The 19,208-nt window shown below is 32.1% G+C and overlaps 1 protein-coding gene across 3 annotated transcripts; it reads right to left on the reverse strand.

Annotated features, from left to right (window-relative positions):
- Window positions 1-14,582: 14,582 nt before the first annotated feature.
- On the reverse strand, window positions 14,583-18,644 carry LOC111387327. 3 transcript variants are annotated; one of them, XM_023011880.1, is made up of 9 exons: window positions 17,726-18,644; window positions 17,335-17,512; window positions 17,035-17,112; window positions 16,226-16,589; window positions 15,980-16,092; window positions 15,530-15,694; window positions 15,270-15,409; window positions 15,020-15,112; window positions 14,583-14,919 (listed from the first exon to the last, which is right to left on the reverse strand). In XM_023011880.1, exons 1-9 carry the CDS (start codon window positions 17,830-17,832, stop codon window positions 14,760-14,762), a joined length of 1,398 nt encoding a protein of 465 aa, XP_022867648.1. In that variant the 5' UTR covers window positions 17,833-18,644; the 3' UTR covers window positions 14,583-14,759. The 3 variants fall into 3 exon arrangements, with proteins under 3 accessions (XP_022867648.1, XP_022867649.1, XP_022867650.1); XM_023011881.1 differs by having other exon boundaries at window positions 17,035-17,600; window positions 17,726-18,638; XM_023011882.1 differs by lacking the exon at window positions 17,335-17,512 and having other exon boundaries at window positions 17,726-18,634.
- Window positions 18,645-19,208: the final 564 nt, after the last annotated feature.

Below are 19,208 nucleotides of genomic sequence, written 5' to 3' on the forward strand. Positions count from 1 at the left end.
CATAGATTAAATTTAATTAATATCTAATTTTGGAAATTTTAAACATTTTTTCTTAATTTTGAAATGGATCATACTTATTCTCTTACATGTGAAATTTTCCCAAGAATATATATTCTAGAAAGCAGAACCAAAACCAGTAATCTGTCTCAAGATTCATTCTAGTATATAAAAATAAAAATAAAAATAAAAAATAGAGAGAGAGAGAGAAAGCAAAAAATTTGAATATACATTGAAATAAACATTATCTCTTACATCACTATCAAGAATAATGGAAACCACCAACCTAGCGAGGAAAGTAATCTACTTGATGACCTTAAGCACATATTTAACACAAGTAAATTTGACTAATGTGAGTTGATTTTCTGTTACGATAAATAGATAAAATAGTTGGTGCTGTATCTACTTTAGTGGCTACAATAGCAATAACAAAAGTTGCGAAAATATACACTTTTAATTAAGGATCATCATTAGCTGAATCTAGTACAAGTTCATATTTTGTCTTGTAATCAATCTATAGTTAACGGACGAAGATAAATAGGTATTTAAAACAAGTACATACTCTCGTATCATTGCCAACTCGTTGGTCAATCTCAATCCAATATTGAGCTATTTTTTTATATTTATAAATTACATGGCTAGCAAGTGTCAGAGGAGGTCCTACTTTAATTGATCGAACATCGATAATATAAATTGGATTGGTTCTAATCAATTCTTGTACTTTGGCCCGGTTCAATGGTCCATCTTGGCTCATTCTCTCCCCTCTATATATAAGCGAGTCCATTTACAATAAATGTATGCTAAAAATATTCTAGTACTCTTGTTTTTGGGATAGTGATATTTGCACCATAATGGTATGTTCCAGCGTGAATGTACTACATAAGTGGACAGGGAACTGGTAGAAATTCTGTTGATCACTTTTCTTTTCGGATTTTGAGGTCAACTAATTGATGATGAAAAATGTTTTGGTTTAATATTGTTAATGGTATCAGATTTTCGCCGAGTGGTGAGTGGATATCCACATTCAGTTCCCCCCAGTTGCTTCAAGGTTGGTGCTCCTTGTACAGAGGCTGTCTTTTCAACATTTGTTGGGCCTTATCGTCGAGAAGTGGCAGAGTTCAAGGAAACTCATGGGCCGCACCTGTGGGCTGTTATTTCGGAGCAGCCCGTTAACCTGATTTTTCTTGAAATTTACCCCTGTTTGATTGTCATTATTGAGTAAAAATAATATTTTGAATAGTGATTTTTAGATAAATTGTGATTAAATAGTGAAAAAAAATTGGATTTGCATGCAAATGTGTAATTAAAAAAAGTATGAAAAATAAATTGTTTTATTTTAAAAGGAGTCGAACAGGTCTCACTTTTGTTGCACTCGTGGCCACAAATGATTATCCATCTCAAGTTGCCATTAAAAGGGGTAAACAACGAAAATAAATGAAAAACGATAACCTATGGATGTGATAAAACTGAATAACATGGCGTTCCTTAAAATGTAGTACGTTCAAGGAAAATCATGAAATAAATAAATAAATAAATAAATATATAATCGTTGCTCAAAATTTTATCCAAACAGAGCGAGATATTTGAGCGTCGAATTTTGGGATTTATGAGCTAGAGTAATAAGATTATATTGTGCATGGAGTGACAAATTGTTGTTAAATGGATTAATTTTAGGAGTGAAGCACTTAACTTCTATATTACAATCTTAATAGAAATAAAAACGATGAATTATACTATTTAAATATTTTAAATAAAAGGTGTATGTGGTGTAATTTCATCTCTTAAAATACATTAATTGAAGAAATAAAATAAATTACAAAAAAATGTTATCGAATAATTTATGGGGCAACTTACACAAAAACCCTTAAAATTAGGGTTTTTTGAAATATCATATGAAAAGTTTTTTAGAATTAAAAAATAATGTGTAAAACTATGTGTATTTTTTTTTATTAAAAAGTGACACAATATCACTTTTTCATAAAAATTATGTCATTTTTTAATAAAAATATTAAAAAGTCACACAATGCCACTTTTAAAAACTAATTGTCACTTTTTCTTATAAAATAAAATACAATGTCACTTTATTAAAACATGATGTTTGTCACTAAAAATGTGATATGAATCAATTAGGTGATTAAAAATGTGATATATACTATAAAAAGTGACAAATTCAAAAAAGTGACACAAGTATTAAACGAGAGAGAGAGAGAGAGAGTAACTAACACTCAAAAAGTGACAAATTCGAAAAAATAAATAAATAAATAATAAGTGACAAACTCAGAAATGAGAAAAAAAAATAAAAAAGTGACAGAAAATTCCAAAAAAATAAAAAAGTGACACTTACTCAAAAAGTGACGTAATTCAAAAAAAAAAAAAGTTACGAAAATTCAAATTAAAAAAAAAAAAAAAAAGAAAAAGTTATAGAAATAATATGATGGTGATTTGCTCCTTGAATAATTAATATCAATTTTACTCTCCAAAGAATTTTTGTAAAAAATTTAGAAATAGCGACAGTTTTCGGTCTATTTGTTTAATTTAAGATAGCAGCAAAATTATTCAATTTTATACATCGATGGCATTCATGAAGGCAAACCAATCAAATTAAACCCTCGAAATTCATAGTTCACAATGCAACATTTTATAGACCCCGCGATTTTTCTTACAATTACGTAGAATTTGGAATAAGAATTTTTAAATATAAAAAAACATAAACGTAAAACATAACCCCACCTAATATGCAATACCCGCGTACACAAAATCCTCGCACGCTCATATTTGGTCATATATACTTGGACGTTTTTCGAGGGCGTTCAACAGGTTCTTCCTCCTGTTTCTCTTCACCTTCGCCTACAATATCATCTGGATCATCTTCATTGTCATTGTTCACTTCTTCCAACTCTATACCTTCTTATCAATTGCCACAAAAAGGAGCAAAATTAATCACCAATGGACCACGAAAACGTTAAAAATGATAATATGCAAACATAAGAAAGAAATAAAAGCTTCTTACATCGAGTTCAGGATCAATTGGCTCATCTTCGTATCTACAAAAATTCAAAAATTCTAGATATTGAAAATGAAAATCCTAGCTAAATCCTGATCCCAATAAATAAGCTTTGAGAACAATAATAAAATTAAATTAAAAATTGGTGAATTGCACAGATTCTCCATCCATGTCATAGTCCTCATTAGCCATTTCGTCTATGTGGGTTCACGATTTATTTGTGGGAAAGGATCTGGGTAATTATCGCCACGACGTTTCGATTAAATGAAACACGAAGAGTCACTAGGTGGCGCCACCTCCTTATCTCCGGCGTCCTCGATGGGTTTGCCATCTTCTCTACTTACATCTAAGGTGGGTTTTGAGCGTATTTATTATATGAGTAAAAATTTTAATTAGTTTTAGGGTATTATTCTAATTTGTTAGTTTTGGCGGGTAATGGGGGCAAATTGTCCCTAATTTATGTGCCAAAATCAATCGGTCTGTAGGTAGAGTGACCCAGTCCATTAAAATAGGGCTCAGTGTTCCTCTGAGGCTCAAAATTTACATTTTCTTCTTGAGAAATTTATACCAGACCCTGTTATTTAACTTTACATTTCCAAAATCAAGTCTTGAAGTAATTCTTTCAAAATTAGGTTTCACACCAAACCACCCTACATAACACCACCCTAAACCACACGACCCAAATTTGCTTATTTTTTGATGAGCCCACGAGCCGCCCACAAGCTGACGAGCCAAGCAAGCTCAGCTCGTGGGATCGAGCCCCCTGCTCGGCTCGAGCTCGTCATTTGACGAGTCTGAGCTGAGTCTACGAGCCGCTCAACCCGTTGGACATCCCTACATCGTGGTGCTTTTGCTTCTCTATCGAGTCACCGTCACCAATTGACTAAACGTAGCAACAAATATTGTAGTTCGATGATTGTGGATTGAGCTAAAGGTGGTAGGTTGGAGGTTGAGGTAATGGTTGTGGTTGTGGTTGTGGTTGTGGATCAGATGTGCAGGTGGTGGTGGCATGTTGGAGGTGGAGATGATGGTGAATTCAATGGAAGAAACATGCAAAAGAGATCTTTGACACTATCATACTGAATAATCCTAGCCCCAATAGCAGTGGATCCCACATGGGGTGGCCAAGGACGAGGGGAGGTGGATATGATTGATAGATGTCAAAAAAGTGAGAGCTAGATGAAGGGGTTGATTGGCTGCAGATGCTTCATGCCACGGTGAACAAGGTTTGATTTGAATGGTTTGGGACAAAGTTTCAAACCAAACCACTTAAAACAGTTCAGAATTTCTCCAAACCAAATCAATCTAAACCACTTTTTTCGATTTGATTCGATTTAAAATCACGGTTTAGCAAATAAAAAATAATGTATATCAAATAAGTTACATCATAAATATTAGTCTAAAATTTCACGTTAATATAAATTGTACCATTGAAAATATTACAAATCCAAATTCTATAATTCTAATCAATGCAATGCAACAACATGATGCAAACATTTTAACATCTTAGTGGTACTAATTAATGCAACATCTGCAATTGTAACACATGATTCATACTCTCCATACAGATAAGAATATAATATATTAATTCATTTATTATATTAATTGATATAAAATAACTAATAAAAGAAAATGAATAGAAAAATTAAATAAGGTCATGTTCAGTAAAATATCACAAGCGTACAAGATCGTTGACAAGTAATAAATTTAGTAAGTTAGTAGTTATCACACCACGGGGAATAACTTCAATTCAAGTTTACTAGTTATATACAAAAGTCAAATTATGTAAAACAAAGAGAGATTTTTTTTTTTTTTTTTTTGGCTAAATTAATCTAACAAAGTAATAAAAGTTTAGGTTTTTATCAAATTATAGATGATTGTATTGGATCTAAAATCGGCCTATTACTTTATGTTTCAATTCTTGATTCGTAATCTAGTTCCATGCATTTTTTACAATCGATAAAGTTATAATATATAATTTTTTCCAATATAAAATAAATTTATTTTAACCACGATCCGAATCTATTCCTTGCCCAAATTCGAATAATTAAAATGCATTAAAGTGATAAATGTCATTTCTGACATTACTGCACATATGTTAATTTAACGCGTTTTAAATTTATTGTGAGTCTCCTAACACTACAATGAGCAACTAATTATTTAATTGGTGGCCAATCAATTAAATAATGCAATGAGTATGCAAAATTAATCAAAAAATAGAAGATTAAACTAAACTACTAGTCCTGAATTAGAAATAAAGAATAAATAAGGTTCATCTTTATCCAATACAAAAACAGATCTAGCCTAACATGTTAATATATAAAATTCAAGAAGAGTAACGAAAAAACATCACCCGGATCATGAAAGAATATAAAAAATGTTGATCTGCAAGTCCAAAGTTGAATTCTTCAATTTTTTGATGTAATTGACATTTAACTCTTGCTAGGGCTTGATCTTTTCTCTCAAAATATAGTAATTGGTCCCTTATTTTTTATGTATTTGATGATACCATTGTGTATGAAGAGGCAAATTTTTATTTTTTATTTTTTATGTGTAGCCCTTGTTTTCTATTTATAAAAGTCGAAAAATAAGTCAAAATTGCTTCCAATTTGGGTTCCGAGAGAGTTTGAATCACAAAAAGAACCTGTTATTTTGTATGTAAAAAAGCCCACGCACACACACAGGGATAACCATCACACGTGCACCATTGAACCATGTGGCTCTCGAGTCATGAGATTAGTGTCTCATGCGCGTGCCGTTTTGCGCACTTTTATCCCTTAGCAGATTTTGATATTTTGGTCATAACTCTCTCTCCCGTTATCCAATTGAGATAATTCAAAGTGCATTGAAAAGTTAAGTCAAATAGATACAATTCTTCTAGAAATATAATTTTTCCAATTCGAATGTTTTCTATCTGAAAAAGGGCATCAAGTTAAGGCAAAAAATTTGGAGTATAACTTCTTCGGTTGGAAATTGATTTGTGAAAATACTTCAACTATATTTCACTCTTTGACCTCCAATTGCATAAAATTAATCATATGTGATCTTATATCATCACTTTATTGTCCGAATTGACTATTGAATGTTTACACTTTGGTCCCCCAAACTTTGAATTTCTTTCATTTTTGCTCTTTTTCGTTCCTTTCTTTCAATTCCACCAATTTAAATTGAGTTCATTCTAACAAGCATAAAAAATCCACAAACTTGGAAATTTGTTTGTTGTCAAACAAAACTATATCCTAACTTAGTCAAAAAATTTAAAAACACATGATTAAATAATTTGCTTTTGGTCTCAAGATTGGAATTCTTGTATTAAAGCTATGAACTGCTTCAAAATCACATTGCTAAGATTAATTTCTACTCGTTCAATGCAAAATCAATACATGTGTGTGAAAAATTCATATCAAGCATCATAAATTCATAAAGTCAATCAAGTCCAAGACCCTCACTGGTTCAATATATCATTTCTTCTCTCGTAAAATTCGCATCCCGGCCTTATTTTTTTAACTCTTTTCCCAAGGTATGATTTAAGATTGAATTTGTATACTAATCCTCCCCATCTCTAGCTTGGTTCGATCTTACTAATTGCAACTCAACACATCAATGAATGAGGATTCTGCTTATTTTTTATTGCTTCAACCCCCAAGAATCAATTGATCTAATAACCCCGTGTCAAAGGTCTAATTCTCTAAAATAAGTGTTTGGGGCCTAATCAAAGCATGTAACAATCATTTTTTTTTTTTTTAGATATTTTTCTTTTTCTAACATCTTATGTGCGGACTTCACTTCATTAAGCTTTTTATATGACTCATGTAGCGAGCTTTTGGTTGATGACTTTTAAATCAAATGACTCTAGGACTCCAGGTTTCAAATACCATGGAGGCTTAATCACTCGAGTCACAAAGGCTACAAAGAGAGTTTCACAATGAGACATATTTTTTTTTTCATTTTTATGCAATGATTAGTGTAATACCCCTTATTCAACAAAGATTCTCAAAAAATCGATCCCTAATATAAGATTTTCCTAATTTTCATCGTATTGACCTTAGCAATCCATACAAAATTTAACACACATGCAATTTACATTTTTTTCAATGTCTCCCTACAACAATTCAATCACTCCCAAAACTATTCTAAACTTGGTCTAGAGATTGATAATTTCGTGGTTGTTTGGATTTAGTATCTAAGGTCCACTATATTTTTTAACATATCCAAACTTTGAATCAAATTATTCCTTCATGATGCAAAATATAAATTTTGTGCTCAAAAAATATCAAGTTTTACATAAATAAGCATAAACCAACCCTAACATGCAATTTTTTCACAATTTATAACTTAACATATGGTTCCAAATATATTCATAATAGTAGGCAAATTTATCTAACCCACACAAACATACAAGCAAAAAATAATAAATATATTTTTTCATTTTTCAATTTGTTTGCACTCGAACTAACACACGAACCAATAAAAACTCAATGTTTTCCACCTTCCCCCAAACTTATAACAGGCATTGCCCTCAATGTCTAAATATAACAAGTAATATATAAAAATTAAAGGCAAAGAAGTGAACTAAGTACTCCTTTGGTATAAATTTGTAGGTGGTGGATGGACTGGCATGAAAGTACTGGATCACTTGCTATGCATCTTCTCTTGTCCAATGTGTTCATGTGTCATGTTCCTTCAATATAATTAGAAAATTAATGATAATGCAAAACACGTTATAATAAGTTCAGACACACCCTAAATGGAAATATGAGGATGAAGATATCCTATACTATTAGAAGCAATAAAAATTACTAATCCTACATCTAAAAGGCAAAATAAATTAAAGAGAAGAAAATTGGGTTGCCTCCCAACAACGTTTATTTATAGTTATTACCTTAATTTTGATGTTCTGTATTATGGAATTCTAAAAAAAGCCTTTGATGATTTGCTTAGTTTGCCTCTTTTAACTTTGATCCACTTTTCGTTGATTCTCCAAATCTTGACCTTGCTTTCTTTAATGCTATATGACTTACCTATTCCATCCGATTTGAAATCAACTACGTAGATTTCTTCCTTTTCGTTGGACAATTGATGACGTCAAACGAATGTGTGTTGATTTCATCATCATTAATTTCCACTTCATTGCTTGGTTATTTTGTAATTAATTTGTCATCTTTTTTATGCTCTTCTTCAATAAATGATATCTCACCCCTAGTTGAATAGTTAGTTCACAGTCTAAATTCACCGACAATGGTAATTTTCTCCTTTCAACATTTTCAAGTGGATTATATCGCCACCTTTTAAATTCGCCCTAGAATATGAAATTTCCTATACGTATTTTACTTTCATCCAACATAGCAAGTTCATTATAATATTTTGCAAGTGTCTCCTCGTTCAATAGGGGAGAACCAATGCTCTTAAGAATGATGTCATCGTCTGGATATATAGATACATATTCGCCCTCGGGCATGTAGCATTCATCAAATTTGTCAATTGCTTATTTTCGACATATTAAATATTGTTTAAATCGCAAAAGCTTGGACATAAAGGGATTAATGCATGTATACATGCATTGCCAAGTATAATGCATTCCATTACAAGGCTCTCAAATTATGTCTTTTACAAGCATAAACTCGTCATTCATTTCGAGATTACCTATTGCAAATTTTTTTACTCATTTTCCACCATTAGAATCCTACATATATTGTTGAATAGTACCTAAAAGCATATTAATCACAAGAGAGCTTAGGGTGAATAACCAAAATTATTTTTAAAAAAAATTCGAATCCTATATAAAATAATAAACTCAAATTAAATACTTTATTCTTAACAATGGAACCAAAAACTTGTTCGATAAAATTTCACAACTATATGAGATTGTTGACAAGTAATAAATTTAGTGAGTTAAGAGTTATCGTCCTACAAGGAAAAACTTCAATCCAAATTTACTAATTATGTATGGAATTTGAATTATGTAAAATAAAGGATAAATTGGTTTTATTTTTACTAAATTAATCTAACAACACAATTAAAGTTTTTTTTTTCTATCGAATTATGGAATATTGTATTGGATTTAGAATCCCCCTATTACTATCTATTTTAATTCTTAATTCGTAATCTAGCTTCGTTCATACAATATTGACAATCAATAAAGCTATGATATATAATTTTCTTTTTAAATATAAATTAAATATATCCTAACCACATCTAAATTTATTTCTAGCCCGAATTCGAATGATTAGAATGCATTGAAGTTTAGATTATCTATATGATTATATAAATCATAAATGTCATTCTTAACATCCATTGCATATATGTTAGTTTTGCCACGTTCTAAACGTCTTGTAAGCCTCTTAGCACTACAACAAGCAACTAATTATCTAATTAGTGGTCAATCAATTAAATAATGCAATGGGTATACAAAATTAATCAAGAAACATAAGAATTAAACTAAACTAGTAGTCTTGAATTAGAAATAAATAACAAATAGGGTTCATCTTCATCGAATACAAAAGCGGATCTAGTTTAACATATTAATATATAAATTAAAAGAAAAATAATGAAAAAATATTACCCGAATCATAAAATAATACTAAAAATGTTGATCTTCAAATCCAAAGTTGAATTTTTCAATTTCTTGATGTAATTAGCCTTCAATTCTTCCTAGAGCTTAATCTTCTCTCTCAAAATATAATAATTAAGCTCTTGTTTTGGATGAATTTGATGATATTATTGTGTATGAAGAGGCAAGAGATGATTTTTTTTATGTGCAGCCCTGTTTTCTATTTATAAGAGCCGAAAAAAGGTCAAAATCGCTTCCAATTAGGTTTCAAAAGAGTCTGAATTGCAAAGGAAACTACTAATATGTCTGCAAAAAAAAAAAGCCTACACACACGGGAATAACCACTGCACATGCTCCATTGAACAATGTGGCTCTCGGGTCATGAGATTTATGTCTCGCGTGCGTTTTGCGCACTTTTAACCCTGAATAGCTTTTGGTATTTTGGTCATAACTTTCTCTACCAATGTTCGATTGAGGTGATTCAAAACATGATGGGAAGCTAACTAAAATGGTACAATTCTTCTAGAAGTACAATGTTTCCAATTCAAATATTTGTTATCTGAAAAATGGGTCTCAAGTTGAGGCTACAAATTTGGGACATAAATTCTTCCATTGAAAATTAATTTGTGAAAATATTTCAACTATATTTCACTTCTTGAACCTCCAATTGTATCCAATTGATCATATGTGATCTTCAATCATCATTTTATGGTCCAAAACAACTATTGAATTTCTTTCGTTTTGCCTATTTTTCGTTCTTTTCTTTCAATTTCACCAATATGTATTGATTTCAATCTAACAAACACAATCGGCATATAACTAAGCTATAACTTATTCAAATCACTAACAAATACTCTAATTTACTGACCTAGATAAGTGTATTTACGCTTGTCAGGTAATACATTCTATAACTTTTTTATGAATCATCTAATGCTTCTACATCATCCAAATTGAAGAATCGCTATAGTTCCCTTGTTAGTAAACTATCCAACCAATTTTTAGGGCAAATTACTGCATTAACTATAATTGTATTCAACAAACTCTTAAAGGATTAAAAAATTCAATTGCTAATAAGGAACGTAGAAGTAGAAACAATTGTTGATATTTGAATAGCTAACACATATTTAGCAATTTGAGTATTCATCTTGTATTTATTAGTATTCAATTTTCATCAAAATAATATGTCGAAAGGCTCATTAGTTAGATCCTCAAAATGACCATTTAAGTAATCTATCAAATCATTTTAACAATTAACAATGAAATCTAAAAACTAAGATAACATGTAAATAATTAATTGAGTGACATAACTGAAAAATTAAGGCGCAAATAAACAAAAATGTTATTCTATAAAAATTTAAGGGAGCCCGACATATATCAGAACAAAACAACACAATTACTAATAAAATATAGCAAACGATCGCCAAAAGCTAAGAAAATTTGGATAAATTGGCCCGAAAATTCAGTCGGAATTCTAGAAAATTATTAGTAGAAAGAAAAGAAACGTGTAAGTTTAAATTAAAATTTTGATTTAATTGTCTACTCAATTGTAATGAGTAGTTGATGAATATGGTTCAGCAGCAGTTTTTTAATACTTTACCCAATTTGAGGATTTTGTGTTCACAATTGTTATGACTGATGTGTATTTCAATATGATTTATGAGATGGATAATTGACTATTTACGTATTTATTTTACTTGGTTATGTCTAACATGGATGTATATTTTCAATTGGAATGTGGTTAGTTTTAATTGACTTGATAAAATTTTAAAAGTAATTTATTTTTAATTTTTGTGAAAGTTTTGATGGTTTGAATCGGTTTACAAATATTGAAACTTAAATCAAACCAATTCGAAGCGATTTGGTCCAGTTCAAAATCAAAATATTGATAGATCCATGTGTGCTCAAACTAACGATTTAAAAAAAAAAATCGATTCGATTTTGCAGTTTAACAATTTTGTTGTTCAACCCCACTTGGTAATGGCGGTGGTGGTGGTTGTGGGGGGGGGGGGGGGTGGGGGCGGGGGGGGGGGGGGGTTGGAGGTGGTGATGGTGGTTGTGGTTGTGGACTTAAGGTGAAGGAGGTGATGGCGGTGGAGTGTAAATTTGATGTGGCAATGGCAATTGGGTGGTGTCAACAATGTTGAAGTGGGATTGGGTGAATCGAAGAGTTTTTGTGACCAACTAATTGAATAATTTATGATTAATATATAATTTCTGACCTAATAAAATTTGTTATTTGTCATTAAAATACATGATTATGATTCACAAATTGTATTATTGTTAATGTGACTTGTGTGATTTGTTACTAATATGTGATCGTGACCAAAAACTTTTTGATATTTTGACCTTGAGCTGATTAATTAAATTATATGTCACGAAATTTTATCAAGGGCCACAAAATGTAATCACCTGATTTTGAAAAAATTCTACAAGTTTATTATTTTTGAAAACGTATTTTGAAACCTTTATTTGAATTTTCCCTTTCTTCTTTCTGTCATTCTTGTTTTCTATTTAAATTTATTTATTTAAACACGCTCATTCTTTGAAAAAATGAATTGTTCGATAATGTTTTAATATGATTTCAACCACACATTTTTTAATAAAATAATATTACACGCAAGTTCAAAACTTTCCCTTATTTTTTAATGATATATTTTCCATCAATACAATATTCGAAAATTCATTCTATCCCCAAGATGGGGCTCAAACAAGAGCTTTGTAGGTCTTTTTCCCGTGTTACTGCCTCCACTTCTTGTTATTGTTTTCTTTTCGTTATTATAACGAAACAATCTCGGGTCAGACCAATAAAGTAATTAAAATAAATTATTTATCAGCTCAATTGATTGTTTTTATCAATTGTCCAATGCATGAATAGAATTGAGCTACATGTACAGTCCAATGTATAGCCCCCTCATATGTGGGGGCGAGAGGTCCGCGCTCAATAAAAAAATTGCGGACCCCCCCCACATGTGAGGGGGCTGTCATCCGAGCTGTGAGCTCGGATGTACGAGCATCAATTCCCGTATAAATATGCATTCTAAATTTATTGGACAACTTGACGGTTACTATTGATTGACATCAAGTCAAGATAAATAGCATTACTCAAATCGTGAGGACAAATCCATATAAACGTGTAAGGTAATTTATAATCAATGTTGTTCATCACTACTAAGTGATCATGAACTAAATCCGCTGAGAGTATCATAAACTACCTATAAATTCCGCGGCGAAACCAATCATTTCGAGTTTGATGTGATTTTTTTTTCCGCACTTTCTTCATTTAAGGGCTAAGAAATTCTTTCTTGGACACATGCAGAGATTAATGTGTTGAGAATTATAAACCCTAATTATATTTCATCGAGAGCAATCAATTCTAAGAAATAAAAATAGATACTCAAGATTAGGCAAAATTTATAAAGATTCGCATCAATGAGAAAATAAATATTCCCCTGTCGTTGCAATAATTCACTATGATAAATAATGTTTACAAGAGAAAATTGCACTCTATGTTATCTAGCCTTTCTTCCTCCTCCTTCTTTATTATTATTATTTTTTTTTTTGGATAATAATAAAGCCTAAAAATAACTACCTATTTATAAGATAAGTTAGGATCGATAATAATTCAACTCCAAAATTTGACATAATGGTGGGATGAATTAGTGAGGGTGGGTAGGCGGGTTAGTGGCCTATCCCTTCAAAAGCTTATCTACTTTACATCCACATTTGGTATTACTTTTACGTACCCAAACTTATCAATCTGAAGCCACAAAAGTATAGTTGCTAAATGAATGGTATAAATATTGAAAAACAAGCAGGCCATTAATCAATTTGATTAAGCTCCATTTGAGCCTCATTTTTAACAAATAATGAATTTTGTAATAGTGACTTTTTTAAAATTGTATAGTTTAAAAGTAGGAAAAAGTTTAAAATTTACGTGTATATTATTTTGTTGAAAGAATGTATGATTGAAAATGAGTTTGAGAAAAAATGTATTTTGAAATAATGGGGTTCAAACAGGGGCTAAGATGGATAGGCCATACCGTCCCACAAAGACGACTTAAATAAGTACACCTGTGTTTCTACTGAAATGAGGAAGCAAAATAAGTTTCTAATCACGTCAAGAAAAAATAAATTGATCTTGTTCTCAATAAATCTAAGAATTTATTTGTGATTGAGTTTTATTCGTTAATTCTTTTCAACTTCACCTCTTTAATTCATTACCACTTAAAATATTTTTTGAAGTTCCCTCAGTTTTAACCGCGTCATAAAACAATTTGAAATACCTATAATTTACCCTTTCATCTCTTTTAACATTTTATATCACTTGGAGCCCTACTTCCTAATGTAGTAAATTTTATGCACTATTCAAGAGGAAATGATGATCTTTTCTGTAAACAAACAGCAATGGGAAACAAAGGATATGTTTGGCATGACTTTGAAAAGTGGAAAACTAATTTTGGAATTAAAAAACTGCTATTGAGCTTGTTTACACAAGTTTTTAGAAGTGCTTTATGTTATGAATAATGCTGAGTGTACATTATCGGGTTGACATCATTGTGTACATTCTATTGGAATTCAAAAAGTTGTGGGTGAGAAAGTATGTTTTTTTTTTTTTTTTTAACTATCCAACGATATGTTCTCACATGGTATAATATAAACAAATATGTCAAAGATAATGTACATGTAGCATGATTGTTATATTATTACAATAACATTTAAAGAAAGCTAGCCCAGCGCTACTTCCTTAGAAAGCGCTCTCTTTAAAATGTAAAAGCTATCCCAAATAGGCCACAAGTATCCCCAAAAATCCGTAAAAGAGTGTGAATGAAAATGGTTATAGTATCTATAATCTGCGTATGTTTTCGCGAAACTCATAAACAGAGTCAAACATTTTATCGATCTGAATACCTGGGTTCGTATAGATAAAGATATATCTCCCGAGATCCTACTGGATTTCATCAAGAGGAGCCTTACTTTCCAAGAACATCTTGCCTTAAGGATTGAGGTAAATTCATGTTTTGCGAAGACTGCTTTGTTTTCTACATGTATTGATAAAATTCTTGAGCCATGCAAATCAAAAAAGATGGTTCAAAGAAAATATATACAGAAGTAAGTTCATAGCGTGAGATCCGTTATTGGTGTTATTATACAAACTATCATATAAGCACGCAAGTTGATAAGTACGATTTTATACAGAAAACAGACAAGTCAAGGAACTGCTAGCCGACCTTTTTGCCCCAATGATTTCCATGATGATTCCAGCCGTATCAAATGTAATTTCTCGACAAATGGTTCTAGTACTTCTGCCTCTTCTTCCGGGGCAAAGGCCATGCAGATGCTAAGTTCTTGGACTGCTTCCTCGTATTCTCTATAATTTATAAACGTTGATTGTAGTTTACCACCGAATAGCTCGAATAATATTGGTGAAAAACGTAAATAACAGTTATATAAAGTTTCGGAGTTCATACCTACTATAGTACAACATCATGCCATAATCTCGTCTCAAGGACCAGTTGTGCGGTTGCAGAATCAGCAATCTTTGGGAAGCCATGATCGCGAGTCTGGAAAGGATTATAATATCGAAAGCGTATGTTATGCACAAACTACAATACTATAAGCACCCTTAAAGGAAAACAGACAGGACAAATACACACCATCACAATAGGAAAAAGGGGCAAAAGTAGAAGTCGAGTTACGAAGAGAATACAAGAAGGTTACCTCAGCTCCTGAGGTCGCAACAAAGGGACGTTTAGACCATCGTTCTTGTTAAATTTCTCATCGGCTTTATGAACAGACCTAAGTGGAGAAGTCAGCATCAATCCGTAGTTTTTTCTTGAAGCCCGTTTCCAGTAAATCCTCTGCAATATTTATACCCATTATATTTTCCATGGTTGGAACCATAAAATTGTTGGCTGGCAAAACTCAAGATTAAGAACTAAAGTTATACACCATAGAATTACTGGCATGATAGAGCTTACCATCAAATTTGCCAAAGCAATCCCAATAATATCTCTATTTGTTGCAATGTCAAGCGCCAAGAGTGAATTACTATTTATGTCAGAGGCCTTAGATCGGGGGTCGTCCACACACTTCCCATTGACAACCCCAAACAAGCTGTGTCCAGAAGTTACTTTGAATAGCTCCTGCATTGTGGCAGAAAGGTAGCCATATCAGACTCTAAAAACTGAGACCAAACAGGGTTGAACCAAGACAAATTTGCAACTGTTAATGGATTTTTTAGTAAGCAGTATTGGACAAGACATCGGTACAACAGACAAGAATTTAGCTTATTTTAGTTCAGACAATATCCTATATAATGCATCTTATCAAACAAGCAATAGGATTATCTATTATGCATGCCATTTTGAAAATAACGATAACAGGCATAAATCCGTGACATTATTAATGGGTTTGGAAAATCAACATACCTCAGGGTTCCCAGTTGGTGGCCATATCAAAAAATCTTCACCAACTCGAGATCCCACTATGGTCAGATTAAGTCTTCGACAAACCTCAATATAAATTACGCTAAGCAAAATTGCTGGCAATATGGTAACATAAAAAGTTAGGTGCAGCCTTATCCAAATTAACTCTTAACTAAAAAAATTATGCAATCTTGGAAATATAAACTAATAATTAAGATTTGTTAGGAGAATTGATTGATGAAGATATACCGCTGGCACATCCTGAGCTTAATACAAAGTGCAGGTATGAACACTTCGAATCAGTTACTATGGATGACCTTTTGAAACCTCTCAACTCAAAAAGAACTTTGTTCACTGCCTCCAAAACTTCTACCAAATCACATCCTATTTCTCTTGAAACCAGCTCTGCTTCGACTTGCTTAGCAATGGCATCCAACTCGGACAGCCACTCACTTATATTCTTTCCAGCTAGAGGCATAGCCTCCACATAATCCCACTCTTCAGCGTCAGAAGGTGATGACAAATCTCTCCTTTCGTTATGGAGCAAATGGGAGTCCATCTCTCTATTTAAAGCCAAAAACGCCTCATCTTCAGCAGCAATGTAAAGTAAAGCCTACAGAAAATATTCCGAAACACATAAACAATAGAGATGCTGACAAACTCGTATAATTTCAAATAAGATGAAGAAACTCAATATGTGGACTTCAGCAACAGTACATATTTTGTCAGTCATACGAAGATATAGAGATTATTGGAGCCACTCGTATTTTAACAACTGTTCAATAAGTGGTAGGAGCAAATCCGGAGAAGAGAAGACCAATCACAAAACTGAAAAAGAAATGATACTGGTACCACTAGCACTATAAAAAAATGTTCACCAAATTCTAGCCACAATTCAATTATAGAGAATATTCAATCAAACAACTGGAATTCAAGATATTATGTACACCTTAACTAAAGAGTATCAACTAGGAAACCAGATCAAGAAAGGTATATATTCTTTTGATTGCACATTAACTACATCTAATCGAAAGTGTGAACCAAGAATAAATTACTACCTTCGCAAGTGAGATATCTTTGTCCTTGGACTGGAAAGAAATTTCCTGAGTAAATCTCTCCCTAGCAGCTTCAAGAAACTGATAGATCATCATAACATAAATCACGGATTAAAAGAATTTCACATATTTCCAAAATTAGCACTAAATTCTCAAAATAAACTGTGTTACCATGTGGCTAGATGAGTAAACAAAGTAACAACCGATATCGATAATCAGCATGGCTAAAATTCATTATTAAACCAACAATAGAACTAGATCAAACCAAGGGAATACATTACTTCAAAAGAAATATACTCAAACCTCCTTATAGATGTCGGTTCTGGATGAATTTCGGGATTCATCCAGAACAGAAGAATACAGAGGTAAACTACTCAATCTTCTCTTCTTAAGGGCAGCATTCCCAGTTGTAGCAATCAAATTGTTCCTCTTTGCTTTCCCAAAACGACTCCAAATTCCACCACAACCATTAAATTCATACCTGATGATCGTAAAGAATAACGGGATATTGGGAATTGCCAAGTACTAGTAGTAGTAGCACAAATGCTTCTCCAATCCACTTACTATAACTTTACATAAACAAGTACAATAAAAATAGTACATCAAACTTCATACTCATAATAAATGAGTTAAATTTATTTTATAAAAATCCATTAAAACCCATTACATTTTGGCATTAAAGAAGATCAAATACCTGCCACAAGACCCCAAAGAAGCCATAGCTGGAGAAGATGCATTCACCCCACCAGAAACCATCCTCATCTGCCGATAATTAAGCCCATGAAGAGGAATACACAACATTTTCTTGAATTTTCTTGAATGAGAAAGAAAAGAAATCTTCCAAGCTCTCAAGAACGGAACAAAAGGGGTGTTGCAATAGGAGAGTATTCTTGAAAATTGAGTATAAAAGACAAATTTTTCAAGAAAACAACAAAAGGGTAGATGAAATTAGGTTCAAGAGGCAATAGATTGTGCTACTACACCCCGTAGAAGCAGTAAATTCGCCAAGAAAAGCATTGGACAAAAAGAAAAAGAGAACTATGATCCAGAAAATTGAAAATTAAGCTGTCCCTTGTTCAGGGAAAGGCTTGGGAATTAAATTAGAGATGGACCTAATAAAAGAGTTAATAAAAGCCGTTAAGGGCATTAAATTGGAACTTCCAAAACACAAGGAAGAAGGAGACAAGATGGCGGATGATAAATGGAAGTATCTGCAACTAAAACTAGTATCAGAATTATGGTGGAAGCTGACACTGCTAATGCTACTAAAATTTCCAAGATCCATAGTATTGGCAGCTGTAAATTGCACCATCAGAATATATAATCAATCAAAACCCACTTTTCTATTTCATCTTCCCTCTCTTTCTCTCTCAGCCTATATATAAATACCCCTTCTATGTATATATAAATATTTGGCTGATACAGTGGGGAAGGAGGGCTACCCCATCAAAGGTTCCTCTCTCTCTCTCTCTCAGCCAATATATATAGAGGCCCTGTATGTATATATAAATTTGGCTTATACAACAATGGAGGAGGGCATGAAAGTCCAAAAATATGGATAAGGGGAAAGGTCAGAAAAAGGAATTTAATTTGATTGAAATTTCTGGCTGTGAGAGTTGTTGATAATAATAGACTGAATCACACTAATATGTGCAAAATTTAAATAATTAGGAGATTAGTGGATAGTGGTTTAACCCAAAATTATATGAGGATTTATTTATTGCTATAACGACATTATTAAAGAAATAATATTAGGAAGACCTGTAAGAATCAGTAAGAGAAACGGAGATAACGGAAGATTGGGTTGAGAGATAGAGAGGTGTTAACCAAACATTCCGTCACCTATTTATCTATGTGAAATTAATAATTCTGCACGTACAGAATTATTCCAACAGAAGAAAAACAGAATTCTCATATGGGGTGGAGCCAAGGGCGGACCCAGACCGTTCAAACTGTGGGGTCAAAATTTTTTTTTTCGAACAACATATTATGAATAAAAAGGAAAAGTCCATTGTTTGTTGTTCATATTCGATATTTGCACTTTGGGAAGAAATCGGTGGATTATATGATATATCTATGGACTAAATAATGGATATGGGCCATGTGATATGGATATAGATTTAGGATTTGGACTTTTTGGGGGGCAAAAAATTAAGTTTTCAGCAAAAAAAAAAAAA

The sequence above is a fragment of the Olea europaea genome, unplaced genomic scaffold (genome assembly GCF_002742605.1).
Source record: "Olea europaea var. sylvestris unplaced genomic scaffold, O_europaea_v1 scaffold399, whole genome shotgun sequence".
NCBI lineage: Eukaryota > Viridiplantae > Streptophyta > Magnoliopsida > Lamiales > Oleaceae > Olea > Olea europaea.

Bases quoted from the DNA above. Each gene is read 5' to 3' on its own strand.
- LOC111387327 (XM_023011880.1), bottom strand. From the start codon at position 17,832: ATGTTGTGTATTCCTCTTCATGGGCTTAATTATCGGCAGATGAGGATG. The intron at 16,590-17,034 runs GTAGTAATTTAT...TATTTTCTGTAG, and splicing joins AAGATATCTCACTTGCGAAG to GCTTTACTTTACATTGCTGC. The intron at 15,695-15,979 runs GTATGTTGATTT...GCCACAATGCAG, and splicing joins CACCAACTGGGAACCCTGAG to GAGCTATTCAAAGTAACTTC.